General features: G+C 45.7%; 1 protein-coding gene and 1 non-coding gene across 3 annotated transcripts in view; one reads left to right on the forward strand and one right to left on the reverse strand.

Annotated features, from left to right (window-relative positions):
* Positions 1-18,222, reverse strand: part of tnika (TRAF2 and NCK interacting kinase a) — a 53,260-nt gene extending 35,038 nt beyond the window's left edge. The window contains exons 1-3 of one of the 2 annotated variants that reach the window (XM_042338967.1): positions 18,141-18,222; positions 2,115-2,171; positions 467-592 (exon numbers count right to left, since the gene is read on the reverse strand). In XM_042338967.1, the coding sequence (XP_042194901.1) occupies positions 467-592; positions 2,115-2,129 (141 nt within the window). In that variant the 5' untranslated portion in view covers positions 2,130-2,171; positions 18,141-18,222. The remainder of the gene's footprint in view (positions 1-466; positions 593-2,114; positions 2,172-18,140) is intronic. The other variant, XM_042338966.1, reaches the window with a different exon arrangement.
* Positions 10,183-10,256, forward strand: trnav-gac. Its single transcript has one exon. It is a non-coding gene; the product is annotated as a tRNA-Val (tRNA).
* Positions 18,223-18,462: the final 240 nt, after the last annotated feature.

An 18,462-nucleotide genomic window follows, 5' to 3' on the forward strand; every position in this document is an offset into this window, starting at 1 on the left:
GACCGACATGCACAGTCACTCACTGCCAGTGTTACTATTCCTTCATTAAACCTCAGCAATCGTCACTTTACTGTCGTTCACTAGTGGTGACCCCAGTGCTCTGCCCCCTCCTCACCACACTTATTTTATTGACGATTTAAGACTACTCAGAAATGAGGGCAGAAGGTGACTTTACCTGGAATCTGTTTTTCTTAGATAATATCTAAACTGGTTTCAAAATTAATCCTTCAATCAAGTTAAGCATCAGCCTCAACCAATACATCATTGGGAGAGGCTGACACTGGCTTGTTTCCCTGCCAAATACTAATCTTTGGAAAACAGATTCATCAGAAGAAGAATGTTTGCTCAAGGGTGTGTGTGTGTGTGTGTGTGAGAGATGTGAGCTTGCAGGTCTGTGCGTGTGTTCATGGTGCTCACGAACCCCTGGCCCCTCCCTCGCTCGAGCTCCTCTGAACCTCAGACCTACCCAGAGTTGGTCGTCCACCCCTGGGGGATTCTTTTTGATGAAGGCTCCATAGTATGTGGCAATGTTGCGATGGTGCGAGTACTTTTTAAGCATGTTAATCTCCTGTTTGATCTCCTCCTCCTCATCCTGCGGGAAAACAGGGAACATGGCAGCCCAAACACAGCCCGACACAAGGCACCAAACCTCCGCTCCATGCTCGACAACCAGTAATGTATCACAGAGTTATTTTGAGGAGAGTGTATGAGTGTGAGAAAGAGTGGGTATGAGAGAGTGTGTATGTGTGTGAGAGAATGTGTGATGGAATGTGTGTGTGTGCGTGTGTGTGCACGAGAGAGTGAGGGAGAGAGTGTGAGAAAGAATGTGTGGGAGAGAGTGTGAAACACAGTGAGAGAGTGTGAGAGAAAGCGAGAGAGGTGTGTGTGTGTGTGCGCGTGTGCGTGATCCCACTAGCCAAACATTCCTACGGTTTTCCCAAACCGGCACAGCTCAAACCGTGCACCACAGGAATCATTGGTCGGAGCTAAGACCTTCCGTGAGAAATGTGGAGATAAACAAGCAAGGGAAATAATGATGGGGTTGGGTGGAGAGCTTGTCAGGACACAGCCTCGCTGTGTTATTAGGGAGGCAAGCAGTGACTTATGGTCCCCGGGGATGTGGCAGAACTGTCAATCCTCCCCGCCAGCCTGCCAGCCTCAGACAGAGTGGCTGAGATATCTCTATAATAATAATAATCCTTGCATTTGATACAGTGCCTTATCACGTCTTCAAGACGTCTCAAAGTGCTTCACAGAATATACTGTAAAGTGAATGGACTGTATAGTTGTGGGCGAAATGCGGCAGCCAATTGCACACAGCAGCGTCCCACAAACAGTCATGGATTAAAGTGACGAATTTATTATTGCTTTTTTTTCTTGAGGGATTATTATTATCTGTACAATTGGAGAGGCTTTGGGAGTCGTGTTGGGGGCAGCAGTGGGCAGGAGAGTGAGAGAGAGAGAGAGAGAGAGAGAGAGAGAGAGAGAGAGGGTGTCCACCTGCCAAAATCACATCCCTTTCTCTCCCCTTCCCAAGTGGGACTTGGCTTGTACACCATTGAGTTGAGAAGGTTGAGGTGTTGATTTTATTGAGGTTTAAAATGATAAAGTAATTCGGTCGGGTAGCTACAGAGAAACTACTTCCTCTGGTGGGTATGGTGGGGGGTGGCATGCATAATAAGGGGGACATCATCTTAAAATTAGAGCCAGGCCATTTAGGAGTGAAATCAAGAGGTAGTTTTTCACCCAAAGGGGAAGTTTCTGGGAATCTGGAACTCTCTACCCCAAAAGTCCGTGGATTATGGCTGGATCAATTCACATTTTCGAGGCTGAGGTGGGTAGATGTTTGTGAGGTCAGGGTGTTAAGGGAAATGGGGCAAAGTTAGGTAATTGGAGTTGAGGTACAGATCAGCCATGATCTAATAGAATGGTGGAACAGGCTCAAGGCGCTGAATGGCCTACTCCTGTTCCTATATACGCTTTGAGCCTCACGAGCACAGGGTCTGATCTTCAGCTCGGGTGTAAATTTAACTGTCCAGCACCTTGGGACATCCTCCCAACGTGAAAGGCAACTGTATAAGTGCAATACTGTTGTTGTTGGAACTCTCACTTACCCCAGTGACGTCCATAACCTTGATGGCAGCGAGCTGGCCCGTCTTGACATGACGCCCCTGAACGAGAGAGAGAGAGAGAGAGAGAGAGACAAGAGCATTAATCTCTCCCATCATCACACTTCCCCACCAGCAGCTGTTTTACCTCTCATCTCCCCAGCCCTCCTCTCTCCTGGGCTGCAGTGTAACAACCCCATGTATCCTGGCATAGGGCGGGGCACAGCTCGCACAACACTTTGCACACCGCCCCTCACCACATGTTCACACACGCTCGGGGACAGGCTTTGTGTTTGGACATGATGGGAGCAGAGACAGATCATTCACAGAGCCTCTGCAATCAGGCAGCAGAGATCCCCCAAATATATCTCTAATGACATCCCTCACACAGACACAGCTCAAATGAACTACAGCATGGAACAGGCCCACTGCGTCCATGCTGGTGTTCGCTCCCCCACTGGACCTCTCTACTCTAACCCCATTCCCTGCTCTCTCTCTCTCTATCCATCATATCTGTGCTGGTGTTCGCTCCCCCACTGGACCTCTCTACTCTAACCCCATTCCCTGCTCTGGGTGGGAATAGGGGAATGGGATTAGAGATTTGCATTGAGGGAGCGAGCACCAGCACAGACACGAGGCCTCTGCTCCTGGTTAAGGTGATGGCTCTGGGTTTTGAGGAGTGAGGTTTGCTGCCGAGAGAGAAATAACGAACGTGTTCTCAGTTTTTCTCAAAAAATCAATCCTTTCCTCTTCACCAGCTAATCACTGCGTATGGGGAAGTCATTAGCAATTGAAACCTTTAGTCACAGAGCATCTGCTTCCTCTTTCTGCACGTGTTGGGACACCCCAAGTTCCACTCAAAAGGGGAAACCTTGTGCTCGTGCCTGTTTCGAGGCCATGGCTTCCCCAGCAGGTGTGTCAGTCTTGTTCAGTTGTTGGCACACTCGCCTCCGAGTCCTACATCACACGGTCTAGGCTGACACTCCACTGCAGAGCTGGAGGAGTGTTTTCGACGAGACATTAAACCAAGGTCTTGTCGGTGACCTGTTCAGGTGGACAATAAAGAAAAGAGAGTTTCCCTCTCCTGGTGTCCTGGCCGACAATCCCCCAGATACAATTGGTCACTCACGTCATGGCTGTGACATTGCTATGTGCAAATTGGATGCCTTATTCGTCCACGCAGCATACAGTCACTACACTTTGTAGTATTTCATAGGAAGGACTTTCGGACGTCCTCTTTGCAGTTAATGGGTGCAACACGGTCAAGGTCACAAACTCTGCCACAACGGGACACTGGGCTCGAGCTCAGGAGAGGGAAGGTGACCAGACAGGTCCAAGTGAATGACTTTACACAAAGAGAGAGAATCCTGCTCTGACAAGAATTTGCTCAGAACAAAGTATCAGATAAATTATTGTTAGCTACTCTCACAAGAAGCTCCTTTCATGTCCCAACAAGAGACTGATTAAAGGTATAATTCTATGAGTCAGGAGCAGAGCGAGGAGAGCAGTCAGTCAGTCAGGAGCAGAGCGAGGAGAGCGAGGGGAGCAGTCAGTCAGGAGCAGAGCGAGGGGAGCGAGGGGAGCAGTCAGTCAGGAGCAGAGCGAGGGGAGCGAGGGGAGCAGTCAGTCAGGAGCAGAGCGAGGGGAGCGAGGGGAGCAGTCAGTCAGGAGCAGAGCGAGGGGAGCGAGGGGAGCAGTCAGTCAGGAGCAGAGCGAGGGGAGCAGTCAGTCAGGAGCAGAGCGAGGGGAGCAGTCAGTCAGGAGCAGAGCGAGGGGAGAGATTAAAAAACCAAGTGACAAGCGGGAAAATTAAAAAGTGACATCAGAACAACGTCAAAATCAAAACATTCTGAAAGGGTAAACTAACAGCCAACACTAACTACTGACTAACTAACAGTAAACTAACAGCCAACACTAACTGCTGACCAACAGTAAACCAACACTAACTACTAATTAACAACACTAAAAATAAAATAAATTTTTTAAAAAAAGATTAATTAAGAATTCAATTTTTAAAAAATAATAATAATTCATTAAATAAAACTTGAATTCCCAGTGGGGGTGGGAGAGGGGCAATGGGTGGCAGGTGTTGTGTGAGGACTGTAACATGTGGGAGTTGCTGAGGGTCTGAGCTGGAATCCACGGTGCAGACATTGCGCAGCATCAGGGACACTGAGTGCTTCCTGGATAGTTTCATCCTGAAGCAGTCACTCCCTGAGGCTCAGGGAATATATAGATAATAGTATCAGTCGAGGACAGGATAGGGTGTCTGACAGGCAGGAGGTTAAGGGACCACCAGGGAGAGTGGTAGTGAAGCCTCGGGCTTTAACCTCGGCCGACAGGTACGAGATCCTTGCAACCTGTGTGGACAGGGAAGCCTGTGAGGAGGAAGGAAAACATGCTTCCAATATTAGGGGAAACAAACAGAAAGTCGTAGTGATTGGGGACGAGACTATCAGGCGGACAGATACACTTATCTGCAGCCACAACCAGGAGACCCGAAATCTCTGTTGCCTTCCTGGGGCCGGGGTGAAGGACGTCTCGGCGAGGCTGGAGGAGAATCTGAAACATGAGGGCGAGGATCCACTGGTGGTACTTCACATAGGTACCAATGACATAGGTAGGGTTAGTTGTGATGATTTGAGGAGGGAGCTGGGAACTAAATTAAAACAAAGAACATTAAAGGTAGTGATTTCAGGATTGCTGCCATTGACATGTGCAAATTGGTACAGGAATAAGCAAATTAGAGAGTTAAATGCATGGCTGAGGGAATGGTGCAGAACGCAGAGGTTTCATTTTATGGGCCACTGGCACCAGTATTGGGGGAAAAGGGGTCTATTTCAAAAAGATGGGCTCCGCTTAAATCAGGCTGGGACAAATGTCCTAGCAAACCGAATACATAGGGAGGTAAATAAAGCTTTAAACTAGTAAAGCGGGTGGGGGGGATACAATCAGAAATAATCACAAGCCAGCAATATTAAGAAAACTAAAGGTGGCAAAACAGAATAGTGAGAGAAATAAACAGAATAAGTCAAAGAGGGGTAAGAAGCTCAGTAAAGAAGATAGGGCAGCAGAGAGTAGGGGAAATGGTAAGAAATTAAAATCGCTATATCTGAATGCATGAAGCATTTGGAATACGATAGATGAATTAAAGGCACAGATAGATACAAACAGGTATGATCTAGTAGCCATTACTGAGACTGGTTACAGGGAGATCTAGGGTGGGAGTTAAATATTCCGGGGTTTTCAGCTTATAGGAAGGATAGACAATGTGGAAAACGAGGTGGGGGTGGGGGGGTAGCCTTGTTAATATAGTAATCGTGGGTGATTTCAATCTTCACATAGATTGGGAAAACCAAATTGGCATAAGTAGGGTAGAGGAGGAGTTTATAGAATGTATGAGAGAGAGCTTTCTGGAGCAGTAGCTGAGGAACGAACTGGGGGATAGGCCATCCTAGACCTTGTTTTGTGTAACGAAACAGGGCTAATCAGTAATATAGATATTAAGGCTCCTCTAGGGCAGAGTGATCATAACATGATAGAATTTAGTATTAAGTTAGAGAGCGATGTAGTCAAATCCGAAGCAAGGGTCTTAAATTTAAATAAAGCTAACTTTGCAGGTATGAGGGAAGAATTAGCTAAAATAGACTGGGGAATTAGATTAATGGATATGACAATAGTCCAACAATGGCAAACGTTTAAAGATGTAGTACATAATTCTCAGCGGTCACATATTCCCTTGAGGAATAAGAGTACCACAGGGAAAGCAGTTAATCCGTGGCTAACTAGAGCAGTTAGAGAAAGTATAAAACTAAAAGAAAAGGCCTATAAAACTGCCAAAAGAGTAGCAAACTGAGGACGGGGTGTGTTTTAGGGACCAACAAAGGAAAACCAAAAAGGTCATTAAGAGTGAGAAAATGGATTATGAGGGCAAGCTAGCGAGGGACATTAAGGCAGATTGTAAGAGTTTTTATAAATACATTCAGAGGAATAGGCTTGCAAAAGTAAATGTGGGCCAATCACAGGCAGACACAGGAGGAATAATAATGGGGTATAAGGATATGGCAGAGTCCATAAATAAATACTTTGCTTCTGTCTTCACATTAGAAGACACAAGAAGTTTACCAGAAATAGAGATGAACCAAGGAGAAACTTAGAGAAATTTACATTAGCAAAGAATTGGTGCTCGGGAAATTGTTGGCATTAAAAAGTGACGAGTCCCCTGGACCTGATGGTTTGCATCCGAGGTTTTAAAAGAGGAAGCTCATGAGATAGTGGAGGCCTTGTGTCTGATCTTCCAAAATTCGTTGGATTCTGGAACGGTTGGAAGATCGCAAACGTCACACCACTATTTAAGTGTGGGAGAGAAAAGATGGGGAACTATAGACCAGTTAGTCTGACATCGGTGGTAGGGAAAATTCTAGAACCCTTAATTTAGGATGTCATAGTGGGATACTTAGAGGACCACAATATGATTAGACAGAGTCAACATGGCTTCACAAAAGGGAAGTCATGCTTAACAAATCTTTTAGATTTTTTTGAGGACATATCAAGTAGATTAGATAGGGGGCAATCAGTGGATGTAGTGTATTTTGATTTCCAAAAGGCATTTGATAAGGTGCCGCATGAAAGGTTGATCCTCAAGATTAGGGCCCATGGAATTAAGGGGAATATATTAGCATGGATTGAAGAATGGCTAACGGGAAGAAAACAAAGAGTAGGGATAAACAGGTCCTTCTCAGATTGGTGGGATGTGACTAGTGGAGTGCCACAAGGATCAGTGCTTGGGCCTCAACTATTTACAAACTACATCAACGATCTAGATGAGGACATTGAACTTAATATATCCAAATTCGCGGATGACACTAAACTAGGGAGAGTAAACACCGAGGATGACATTAAAAAAATCCAACGAGATATAGATAGACTAGGTGAGTGGGCAAATAGGTGGCAGGTGAAGTATAATGTAGGGAAGTGTGAGGTCATCCACCTAGGTGGCAAAAACAGTAGAGCAGGTTATTTCTTAGAAGGGGAGAAACTAAATAGTGTTAGCATTCAGAGGGACTTGGGTGTCCTTGTACATTAGTCACAGAAAGTTAGTTTGCAGATACAGCAAGCAATTAGGAAAGCTAACGGTATGTTGGCATTTGTTACAAAAGGGTTAGAATATAAGAGTAGGGAAGTCTTGCTGCACTGTATAGGGCCCTGGTGAGGCCGCACCGAGAGTATTGTGTGCAGTTTTGATCTTATTTAAGAAAGGATGTACTCGCCTTGGAGGGGGTACAACGTAGATTCACTAGGTTGGTACCTGGGATGAGGAGGATGAGTTATGAGGATAGGTTGAGCAATTTAGGCCTATATTCTCTAGAATATAGAAGAATGAGAGGTAATCTTACAGAAACCTATAAGATTATTAAGGGGCACGACAGAATAGATAGTGGGAGACGTTTTCCCTTGGTTGGAGAAACTATAACCAGGGGTCACAGTCTGAAAATTAGGGGTAAGCCCTTTCGCACTGAGTTGAGGAAAAACTTCTTCACTCAGAGGGTAGCGAATTTATGGAATTCCCTACTCCAAAGGGCTGTAGATGCTCAGTCCTTGAATATATTCAAGACTGAGATTGATAGATTTCTTGTGGATAAAGGGATATGGGGTTAAGGCGGGCAGGTGGAGTTAGAATAGATCAGCCACGATCTTATTAAATGGCAGGGCAGGCTCGAGGGGCCGAATGGCCTACTGCTGCTCCTAATTCGTATAATAATAATAATAATCCTTGCATTTGATATAGCGCTTTTTACGTCAGGAGGACGTCCCAAAGTGCTTCACAGAACACACTGTAAAGTGAATTGACTGTATATTTGTGGGCGAACGCAGCAGCCAATTGCGCACAGCAATTTCCCACAAACAGTCGTAGATTGAAAATGACCAATTTATTATTGTTTTGGGTTTTGGAGGGATTATTATTAGGCTCTGTGTGGAGTAAGGAAACTTGCCCAAGGTTTCGCCCTCTGCCTGGGATTGAACTCAGGTCTCTCACTTGCAAAGCGAGTGCTCTAACCACTGAGCTAAGGGGCTCCACAGGACTCGTATGTTCTGTGAGCTCCCATCTTCCAAGGAACAGATTCATGACTGTGCCAAGAACATATTATATCACAAGAACTGGTTTTCCCTCAATTTGATCTTCATCAGAAATCTCAAGCTTACCATTTCAAAATAAGAAACTCTTGTGTAAGAACGTATAAACAAGTCTGAAACACATTAGTATTTTCTCAGAAGTCCAATAATTGTGCCCCACTAAATAGTCCTGGACAAGGGCCAACTTTCTGCAACTCAACGTCAGCAAGACCAAGGCCCTCCTGATTGGCACAGCGCCTCCGCACCTCAGGCGCTGGCAGCCTCAGCCTCACGGGCTGCACACTCAGCCTCACTGAGCCAGTCAGGAACCTGGGGGTCTTGCTTGACCCTGAATTGTCCTTTCTCCCACACCTCCGCAATATTGCCAGACTCTGCCACTGTCTCACCCCTCAGCCTGCCCAAATCCTCACCCACGCATTCGTCACATCAAGGCTCGATTACAGAAATTCCCTCTTCATAGGCCTTCCCAACTCTTCCCTTCACATACTGCAGATCATCCAAAACTCTGCAGTTTGCGTACTCTCGCACAGCAGGCTCTGTGACCCCATCACTCCCACCCTCGCCCGACTCCACTGGCTCCCCATCCCCCAGAGGATCGAGTTCAAGATCCTTGTCCTAATCATTTCAAAATAAGAAACTCTTGTGTAAGAACGTATTGAACTCAGGTCTCTCACTTGCAAAGCGAGTGCTCTAACCACTGAGCTACAGGACTCCACGTGTAATAGTGTAAAGTTAAATTTGTTATTATGATATAATTATCATATAATTATGCAGCACAGAAGGAGGCATTCAGCCAATCTTGTCTGTGCCAGCTCCTTGAAAAGAGCTTCCAAATCAACCCCATTCCCCCACTCTCTCCCCATAGCCCTGCAAACTCGTCCTCCCCAAATAATTATCTACTTCTCTCTTAAAAGTTGTTATCGAATCCGCTTTCACCAGCCTTTCAGGCAATGCATTCCAGATCTCAACAACTGGCTGTGTGAAAACATTTCTCCTCTGTTTCTTTTAACAGCTATATCCTTGCAAATGTTTCCTTTTCAATTCCCTATCCAATTCCCTTTTGAATGTTGTTATTCAATCTGTTTGCACTGACCCTTTCAGGCAGTGAATTCCAGACCGTAACAACTCTCTATGTAAAGAAAATTTCTCCTCATCTCCCCTCTGGTTCTTTTGCCAATTATCTTAATCTATGTGCCCTGATTACTAACCCACCCGCCAGTGGAAACAGGTTCTTCCCATCCACTCTATCGAATCCCCTCATAATTTTGATCAACTCTATCAAATCTCCCCTTAACCTTCTCTGCTCTAAGGAGAACAATCCCAACTTCTCCAGTCTCTTCACATAACTAAAGTCCCCCATCCCTGGTCCTATTCTGGTAAATCTCCTCTAAACCCTCTCCAAGGTCTTGACATCTTATAGTGACATCACCCAGAATTGGACACAGTACTCCAGCTGAGGTGTAACCAGTGACTTATAATAATAATCCTTGCATTTGATATAGCTCTTTACACGTCTTCTAGACGTTTCAAAGCGCTTCACAGAATATACTGTAAAGTGAATTGACTGCATATTTGTGGGCAAAACACAGCAGCCAATTGTGCACAGCAGTGTCCCACAAACAGTCATAGATTGAAGTAAAATAAAAATACTTCTGAAATTTTCTATTGGCCCTGCTCTGGTCATCAGCAGATGATATTTGGTTGATTTGACTGTTCAAAAATACAAATTATTCCCTCTGGCTCATACCCTCAGTCCATTTCTTCACCGCAATTAATTAATCCCCTCTCAGATTCCCTCACAGTCTGTTCCCCCTCATCCCTGGCTCATCCACACCCCATACTCCCCAATCTCCAGCCCATCACACCCTGATGGCGGGGTTTGTGACTGTGTTACACCCATTATTGGGGTTTCTTTATCCTCCCGCACTCCAGAGTGTGGAGTCTTGTAGCTCAGTGGTAAGAGCGCTTACCTGACAAGCAAGAGGACCAGGGATCGATTCCCAGGCAGGACGAAAAGTTGGGCAAGTTTCCATACTCCACACGTCTGTATACCAAGCAGCAAGTAGCAACCCAGTTGTTAGTCGATTGGCGGATCACTTTTCTGGGGGTAATAATTCCATCAAAAAAACTTATGAATTGGTCACTCAATCCACGACTGTTGGTAGTACACTGCTGTGTGCAATTGGCTGCCAAGTTTTGCCCACAAATATACGGTCAATTCACTTTGCAGTATATTCTGTGAAGAGCTTTGAAACATCTCGAAGACGTGATAAGGCGCTATATCAAATGTAAGGATTATAATAATAATCATTCTTGTATTTAATAGAGCGCTTTTCACATTTTGGAGACATCTCAAAGCGCTTCACAGATTATACTGTAAGTGAACTGATGCATGATCCACGCGGGAAGAGCAATCAGGTCAGAGCTGAGGCAGAGCCTGGGCCTAGCAGTCAGCGCAAAAGGAGCGGCGGAGGTAAGCTGTTGGAACTGTCGGAGTGACGAAAAAAAGAAAAAGTGACATAGGTGTGACGTCATTTTTTTTCAACAGCAGAACCAGGGAGACATCGACAGACTGTCAGAAACCACAACACTGACGGCAAATTAAAAAAAAAAAAATTGAAAATACTGTGTAAGAAGATGATGTGGCAAGTTAAATGTGAGGTCTGTGACATGTGGGAGTTAATGCAGGGCGCTGAGTCCGGGTGACTTCATCTGCAGCAAGTGTCTGCAACTCAGGAAGCTCCGGGGGAGAGTAGCTGAGCTGGAAGTCGAGGTGCAGACACTGCGCTCCATCAGGGACAGTGAGAGGTTCTTGGATAGTATGTTGGAGGAAACCATCACTCCCCTGAGGCTCGAGAGAAGCTTGCATCCAGTTAATGCTCAGGGACAGGATGTTTTCATCAGTCCTGAGATAATGGGACCCCTGAGAGAGGGGTGATCGAGCCTTGGAATTCAAACTTGATCTACGGATGTGAGTATTTGATGGACCAGACACCTCAAGAGGTGGTCACCCCACCCCACACACCGAGGGTTCAGACAGAAAATGACTGGGTGACTGTCCGGCATGATAGGAAGAGGGGACGAGCTGGACAGAATGCCCCCAATAGTGTTGAGGATACAACAGTGAGAGGTATAGACCGACGTTTTTGCAACAGAAGACGGGAGTCAAGGATGGTATGTTGCCTCCCATCCCATGGATGGGTTGGACCTAAACAAGGCTGGGGCGAATGTGCTTGCTGTTGAGGAGGGTTTAAACTAGTTTTGAGGGGGGAAGGGAATGCAAAAAACGAAGAGCTAGAAAATGGAGAAATAAAACAGGGGGGAAGCGCAGAACAGGTCAAGTCGGTCTTGGAGTGCATGTGCCTAAATGCACGGAGTTTAGCAAACAAGATTGGTGAGCTGGAGGCCCAAGTGGTCATCGGGGGATACGATGTAGTAGCAGTAACAGAGACTTGGCTCAAGCAAGGACAGGAATGGGAGCTGAATATTCCTGGCTATAATGTATTCATAAGAGATAGGGCAGGAAAAAAAGGAGGGGGTGTGGCAATGTTAGTCAAAGATACGGTTATAGCCATGGAAAGGGTCGAGGTGCTGGAGGGCTTCAAAACGGGAGGGCTTCAAAAAAGGAGCTGTTAGGCTGGTAGGGGTATACTATAGACCACCAAATAGTGGGAAGGAAATAGATGAGCAGATCTGCAAGCAGATCTCAGACAGATGCAAGGCCAATAGAGTCGTGATAATGGGGGACTTTAATTATCCCAACATAGACTGGCAAAACAACAGTGCAAAGGGCAAGGAGGGGGAAATATTCCTAAAATGCATACAGGACAATTTTCTTGATCAGCACTTTTCCAGCCCAACAAGGAAGGAAGCAGTGCTGGATCTTGTTCTGGGGAATGAAGTTGGGGAAGTTGAGCAGGTTTCAATGGGAGAGCATCTGGGTAATAGCGATCACAACATCATTAGATTCAGAGTGCACATGGAAAGAGACAAGGAACCATCTAAGGTAAAGATATTCAACTGGAAGAGGGCAAATTTCAGTGAGCTAAAAAGGGACCGGGCCAAGGTGGATTGGAAAGAAAGATTGGCAGGTAAAACAACTAAAGAGCAGTGGGAAGTCTTCAAGGATGAGATAGCTCGGGGACAGAATAAATACATTCCCACAAAGGGGAAAAGTAGGGCTTCCAAACCTCCCCGGATGACGAAGGTAATTGTATCTAAAATGAAGCAGAAAAAGGAGGCGTATGACAAATGTCAAACCCAAGATACAGAAGACAACCAAATCGAATATAGGAAGTGCAGAAGAGGTTTGAAAAAGGAAATAAGAGGGGCAAAAAGATTATACGAAAAAAGGTTAGCGGGTAACATTAAAGGGAATTCTAAAATATTTTACAAACATATCAAGGAAAAAAGGCTAGACAAAGGTAGGGTGGGGCCAATTAAGGACCAAGGGGGAAGTCTTATTGTGGAGGCAGAGGGCACGGCTGATGTGCTGAATGAGTACTTTGCATCTGTCTTCACAAAAGAAGTGGATGCACCAAATGCCGCATTATCGGAGGAGAGAGCAGAGGAAATGGATAGGATAAGTATAAACAGAGAGGAAGTACTGAAAAGGTTGACTGGGCTGAAGGTGATAAGTCGCCCGGTCCGGACGGGATGCAGCCAAGGTTACTATGGGAGGCACGGGTACAAATAGCGGAGCCTTTGGCTACAGTTTTTCAATCTTCGTTGGACACAGGAGTGGTGCCCGAGGACTGGAGAGTGGCCAATGTGACTCCCTGTACAAAAAGGGACAGAAGGACAAACCTGCGAACTACAGACCAGTCAGCCTAACATCAGCAGTGGGGAAACTCCTGGAGACTATAATCCGGGACAGAATAAATCTTGATTTAGAAGAATATGGGTTAATTAGGGACAGCCAACATGGATTTGTTAAAGGCAAATCTTGTCTAATAAATCTAATAGAATTTTTCGATGAGGTATCGGAGAGGGTGGATACAGGTAGTGCAGTTGATGTAGTTTATATGGACTTTCAAAAGGCATTTGACAAAGTGCCACATGAAAGACTTGTAAGAAAGATAGAAGCCCATGGTATAAAAGGGGCAGCGGATCCAGAACTGGCCGGGAGACAGAAAGCAGAGAGTGGTGGTGAACGGCTGCTTTTCTGACTGGAGGGAAGTGTACAGTGGCGTTCCGCAGGAATCGGTATTAGGACCACTGCTCTTCTTAATATACATAAATGATCTGGAATTGGGTATAGCAAGTACCATTTCCAAGTTTGCGGATGACACAAAGTTAGGCAGGGTGGTAAACAGTGAGAAGGACAGGAACCAACTGCAGGAAGACATAGACAGATGGTAAAATGGGCGACACATGGCAGACGAGTTTCAATGTAGAGAAATGCGAAGTAATGCATTTTGGTAGAAAGAATGAGGGGCAATATAGGCCGGTAATACAATCTTAAGGGGGTAAAAGAACAGAGAGACCTGGGGGTGCAGGTAAATGAATCCTTGAAGGTGGAGGGACAGGTAGATACAGCTGTAAAAAGGGCAAATGGGATTCTAGGCTTTATAAATAGGGGCATAGAGTACAAGAGTCAGGAGGTTTTGATTAACCTATATAAAACAGGCGAGGATTATTCTCATTGGAGCAGAGAAGGTTACGAGGAGACCTAATAGAGGTCTTCAAAATCATGAGGGGATTTGATAGGTTGGAAAGGGAAAAACTGTTCCCACTGGTGGGTGTGTTGGTGACTCGAGGTCACAGATTCAAAATAGTCTCTAAAAGAAGCCGAGGGGCGGTGAGAAGAAATTTTTTCACGCAACGAGTTGTTGGAATCTGGAACGCATTGCCTGGAAGGGCGGTTGAGGCCGATTCGATAACTACTTTTAAAAACTTGGTGGACGGGTATTTGAGGAGGACGGGTTTGCAGGTTATGGGGAAAGGGCTGGGAAGTGGGACTGACATTAATCGCTCTATTCAAAGAGCCGCACAGACTCGATGGGCCGAATGGCCTCTTTTTGTACTGTACAATTCTATGATTCTATGATATTTGTGGGTGAAACGTGGCAGCCAATTGCGCATAGCAGTGTCCCACCAACAGTCGTGGATTTAGTGACCAATTTATTATTATTACGTTTTTTTAAAGGAATTATTACCCTCCCGGAAAAGCGATCCATTAATCAACTAACAACTGGGTTCCTACTTACTACTTGGTATACAGGCGTGTGGAAACTTAGTGAACATTTTGCCCTGCCGGGAATAGAATCCAGGTCTCTTGCTTGCAAGGCAAGTGCTGTAACCACTGAGCTACAGGTCTAAATATCTGGAATGTTAACAGTGTCAGGTCTTTCAGTTGGATAAGAGAGGTACAGAGGCACTCACTTTTGAATTTAATACTTTGTACCGTGACAAGTCCATATAATGAAGGATAATTGGAAACATTGATATTAAACAATCTCTGCAAGTCAGCCACATCACTTTTGTTTTCAAACCCACTGGTACCAAATCCCCATTCTGGCAAATCAGATTTCTGTGTGGCCTGCATTGTGCATAGCGAGGATAAACAGTCAACCTTTAAATCGCCCTATTCAATTTCCTCTTTTCTGTGGTACTGTCCATATAATCCATAATTTACAATTCAAAATATTATTTTTCCAAAGCCCAGCTCTATTGAACTTCATACACATATATATACACACGGATACACAAACGGACTTCATTTTGTGCATTTGAGAGCCTTGTCTCTCCTAGTTTCTGAACAGTCTAGCTCCCTTCAGGGTATTTGGTGCTGGTTCAAGTGTGCAGGTTGCTGGTTGTGGAGTTCAGAATTCATAACTGACAGCTAGATTTGGAAAGTTCTTGCTCAAATTCAGAATAAGTGATGGCAACTGAATTTATCCTGAGATGGTGATACTGGTCGATGCACCACTGATTGCTATCCTAATCTCATTTAGGTGGAACACATTCTTTTTTGTTCCATTCATTCAAAGCGTGTTTTTTTGTAGCTGAACATCCAGATGTACGGGGATTGTCCTGGCTTGCATCCAGGCAGCCGGGGGGAGGGTCGGGATATAGGTGAGTGACAGGCACTAACAGCAAATGTGGAGCAAAGGGTTCTGTTGGGGGTGTAAATCGATGGGCCATTTAGCTTGCGGACTTTTCCTGGAGTGTTTGGTCCAGTAAATCTATGCTTGCTTGGAGTTTTGGAAGAATCGTCCATATGAAATCTCCTCCTCAATCTACTTGTTTTTCGTTAGTTGCCAATCCTATTTCTCCTTCTCTTTCTCCAATCTATGTAGTTCCCATTACTCTTCCACATAAACTAAAAAATTCTGTCCATTGACTTGAAACTGGGAGCCATTTGCCTGCTCCCAGGCATCAATCTGAACCTTCAAACCCTCCTCTAGTTTGGGCAACATTTTGCAAAGTTTTGTTCTCTGTTTTTCTTCCTTTAACCGGTTCCCCCCTCAGTTGGTGAAATGATTTGGGTCTGATGCTTTGTTCTCCAACGACAACTGCAGTTCCAGTTTTACTCCCACTTATTATTATTTATCATAGGGTCTCATAACCTTATAGTAATAATAATCCTTGCATTTGATAAAGGGTCTCAAATAGTATACCGCAGTATCCCACAAGCAGTCGTGGATTGAGTGACTTTTTTTTAAGTGATTATTGCTCCCAGAAAACGATCCACCAATCAACTAACAACCGGTTTCCTTATTTACTGCTAGTTAAACAGAGGCGTGTGCAGTAAGGAAACTTGCCTTTGGTTTCTCTCTGTCGAACCCGGGTCCTCTTGTTTGCCAGCTGAGTGCTCTAACCACGACAGAACTTGACATCCTTCACTAAGATTTTCTCTCTAGTGTGAATCCCCCCCCACTCTCTCTCTCTGCTGCCCACCCCCCAGCAATATACACACGCACACCGATGTGTCTGTCTGCCTCTGTCGAACTGTCTCCAGCTTCACTCACACTCACACCAGAGAGGATTCTATAAACAGGCAGCAACAGTGCCCACCAATTCACTCTCCTCTTCCCCCCACCACAAAAATATGCCAGGAATTTCTGGATTGCAAGCCAGAAAAGTGACAGTGTATAAGCAGGAGCTGAGGAATACGCTCCTGGCAGCTCAGAAAGGGAGGCCTGAACCCTGCAATTCAGCATGTTCTCCACCTCAAGGCCAAAGTCCTAAACTACAAAACCACAGAGAACTTTAATTCAACCCTAACAGCTTCCTTATCCTCTTGAAAACGATGAGACAATGCTCATGCCCTCCCCGGGAATCGAACCCGGGTCCTCTTGCTTGCGAGGCGAGTGGGTAACCTCCATATCACCTGAACAGGGAACAGATGGTTTAACGAATCATCGAAAGCAACGAGCCTCCAGCAATTACTAATGCTCCCCCCAGCATTGCGCCAAAGCATCAGCCTGGATAAACTCATGACATGCTGATCCTAGAGGTGAGACCACGAGGGGCTGAGCCAGGCTCAGATCACTGCAGCTGCCTCTCATCGTGTGGGCTGAGGGTGGTATGACAGAGGAGCAGCGTTCAGCAGCAGAGATGTATGACAGCCAATACCATACAGTCTAAATATAGCTTAGCGTTGGGAAAAGGGTTAAGAGGTATTTGCATAATCCCCAGGTTTACAATCACGTAGGCCATTGCCCTCACTCCTTAGTCTAATTAACTACAGAGCATTATCCACAACTGCAATCTCTCACCACTTTCCTCGCCCACACAACTCTCACAGTCCGTTATTCACCCATCTAACTGTGCACCACATCCTCCCTCTATCAGTCTTTCCATCCCACCTTAAATCTACCCCATTAACCACGCCTATTATCTCCCCTCCCTCACTTGGAACCAGCCCCCTCCCCACTTCCTCCAGTACAGGGTGGGAGTGGGTGTGAGGCACCTCAGCTTACCCGAGTATAGTGACACTTTAGAAAAATTTTAAACCCAATGTTGATGAATGTGTGGTAAGCAAAATCAAAAAAACATCAAGGTCACATTACACAGAGCACCCAGTGTGTCAGTTACACCTTAAAGCACTTCACCAAGGCTCCTTGAAGTGTAGTGACTGTATATTTTGCAGCCAAACACAGCAACTTATTTGCTCTTATCAAAATCCCACAGTCAGCCATGAAGTGAACGTGATTGTTGTCCAGGACACTTGGAGAGAGAAACTTTCTTCTCTTTTTGTGGGATCTTTAACATTCACCTGAACAAGCAACGATGGGAAGCTCAGTTTAACGTCTTAACCGAAAGATGGCAACACTGACAATGTAAGACTCCCCAGAACATAAGTCTCTTGTACTGGTGCATCTATTGTTCTGGGTTTGCTCTCTCAATCTTGCCCAACTTCACCGCCTTCCCATCACACAGAAGATAACAGTTCAAGATCCTGGTCCTCACCTTCAAAGCCCTCCATGGTCCCCCCGACCTCTATGTCCTCCTAACCCCCACCATCCCGCTCGCTCCCACCGCTCAGCAAGCTCTGGCCTGCTTCACATCCCCCGCCTCCCTCGCCCCACTGGGGGCAGGACATCTGCCACTCTGCCCCCTGGAACTCCATCCCGCAGTCCCTCTGCCTCGTGCCCTCCCTTGCCACCTTCAAGATCCATCTCAAGACTCTCCTCTTCAACCGTGCTTTCGATCTCTCCGCTTCCTCCCCTGCTCTCCACCCTCCCCCACCCATCTCGGGTACGTAACTCTGTCTGTCCAGCACCTTGGGACGTCCTCCCGACGTGAAAGGCGCTTTACAAATGTCATTTTGTTGTTGTATTGTCTGCTGTATCTCAGAGGCTATGCAGGGAATTCATACAGTGCACAGCAGGTCCAGCAATGAACCAGATGTGATTCAGAAACACAATCCGGGGGGAGGGAGTCTGTTACCTTATAAACCTGTCCGTATGTCCCATTCCCGACCAGTTCCACCAGTTCGAAGATGCCGGCAGGATCCTGTGGAGAGAAAACGTGTACCGAGGTGAGCAGGTTCACTGTATTCACTACAAGTGTATCAAGGGATATGGGGCTGGGTGGGTAATTGGAGTTGAAGTACAGATCAGCCATGATCTAATAGAATGGCAGAATAGGCTCGAGGAGCTGTTCCTATGTTCTAATGATGGGTGAGAGTAGGGAATGGGATTACAGTAGAGAGAATTGGGACGGAGAAAGCACTGTTATAATCCTTGCATTTGATACAGCACCTTATCAT

This window comes from Callorhinchus milii, unplaced genomic scaffold (assembly GCF_018977255.1).
Source record: "Callorhinchus milii isolate IMCB2004 unplaced genomic scaffold, IMCB_Cmil_1.0 Scaffold11, whole genome shotgun sequence".
Classification (NCBI taxonomy): domain Eukaryota; kingdom Metazoa; phylum Chordata; class Chondrichthyes; order Chimaeriformes; family Callorhinchidae; genus Callorhinchus; species Callorhinchus milii.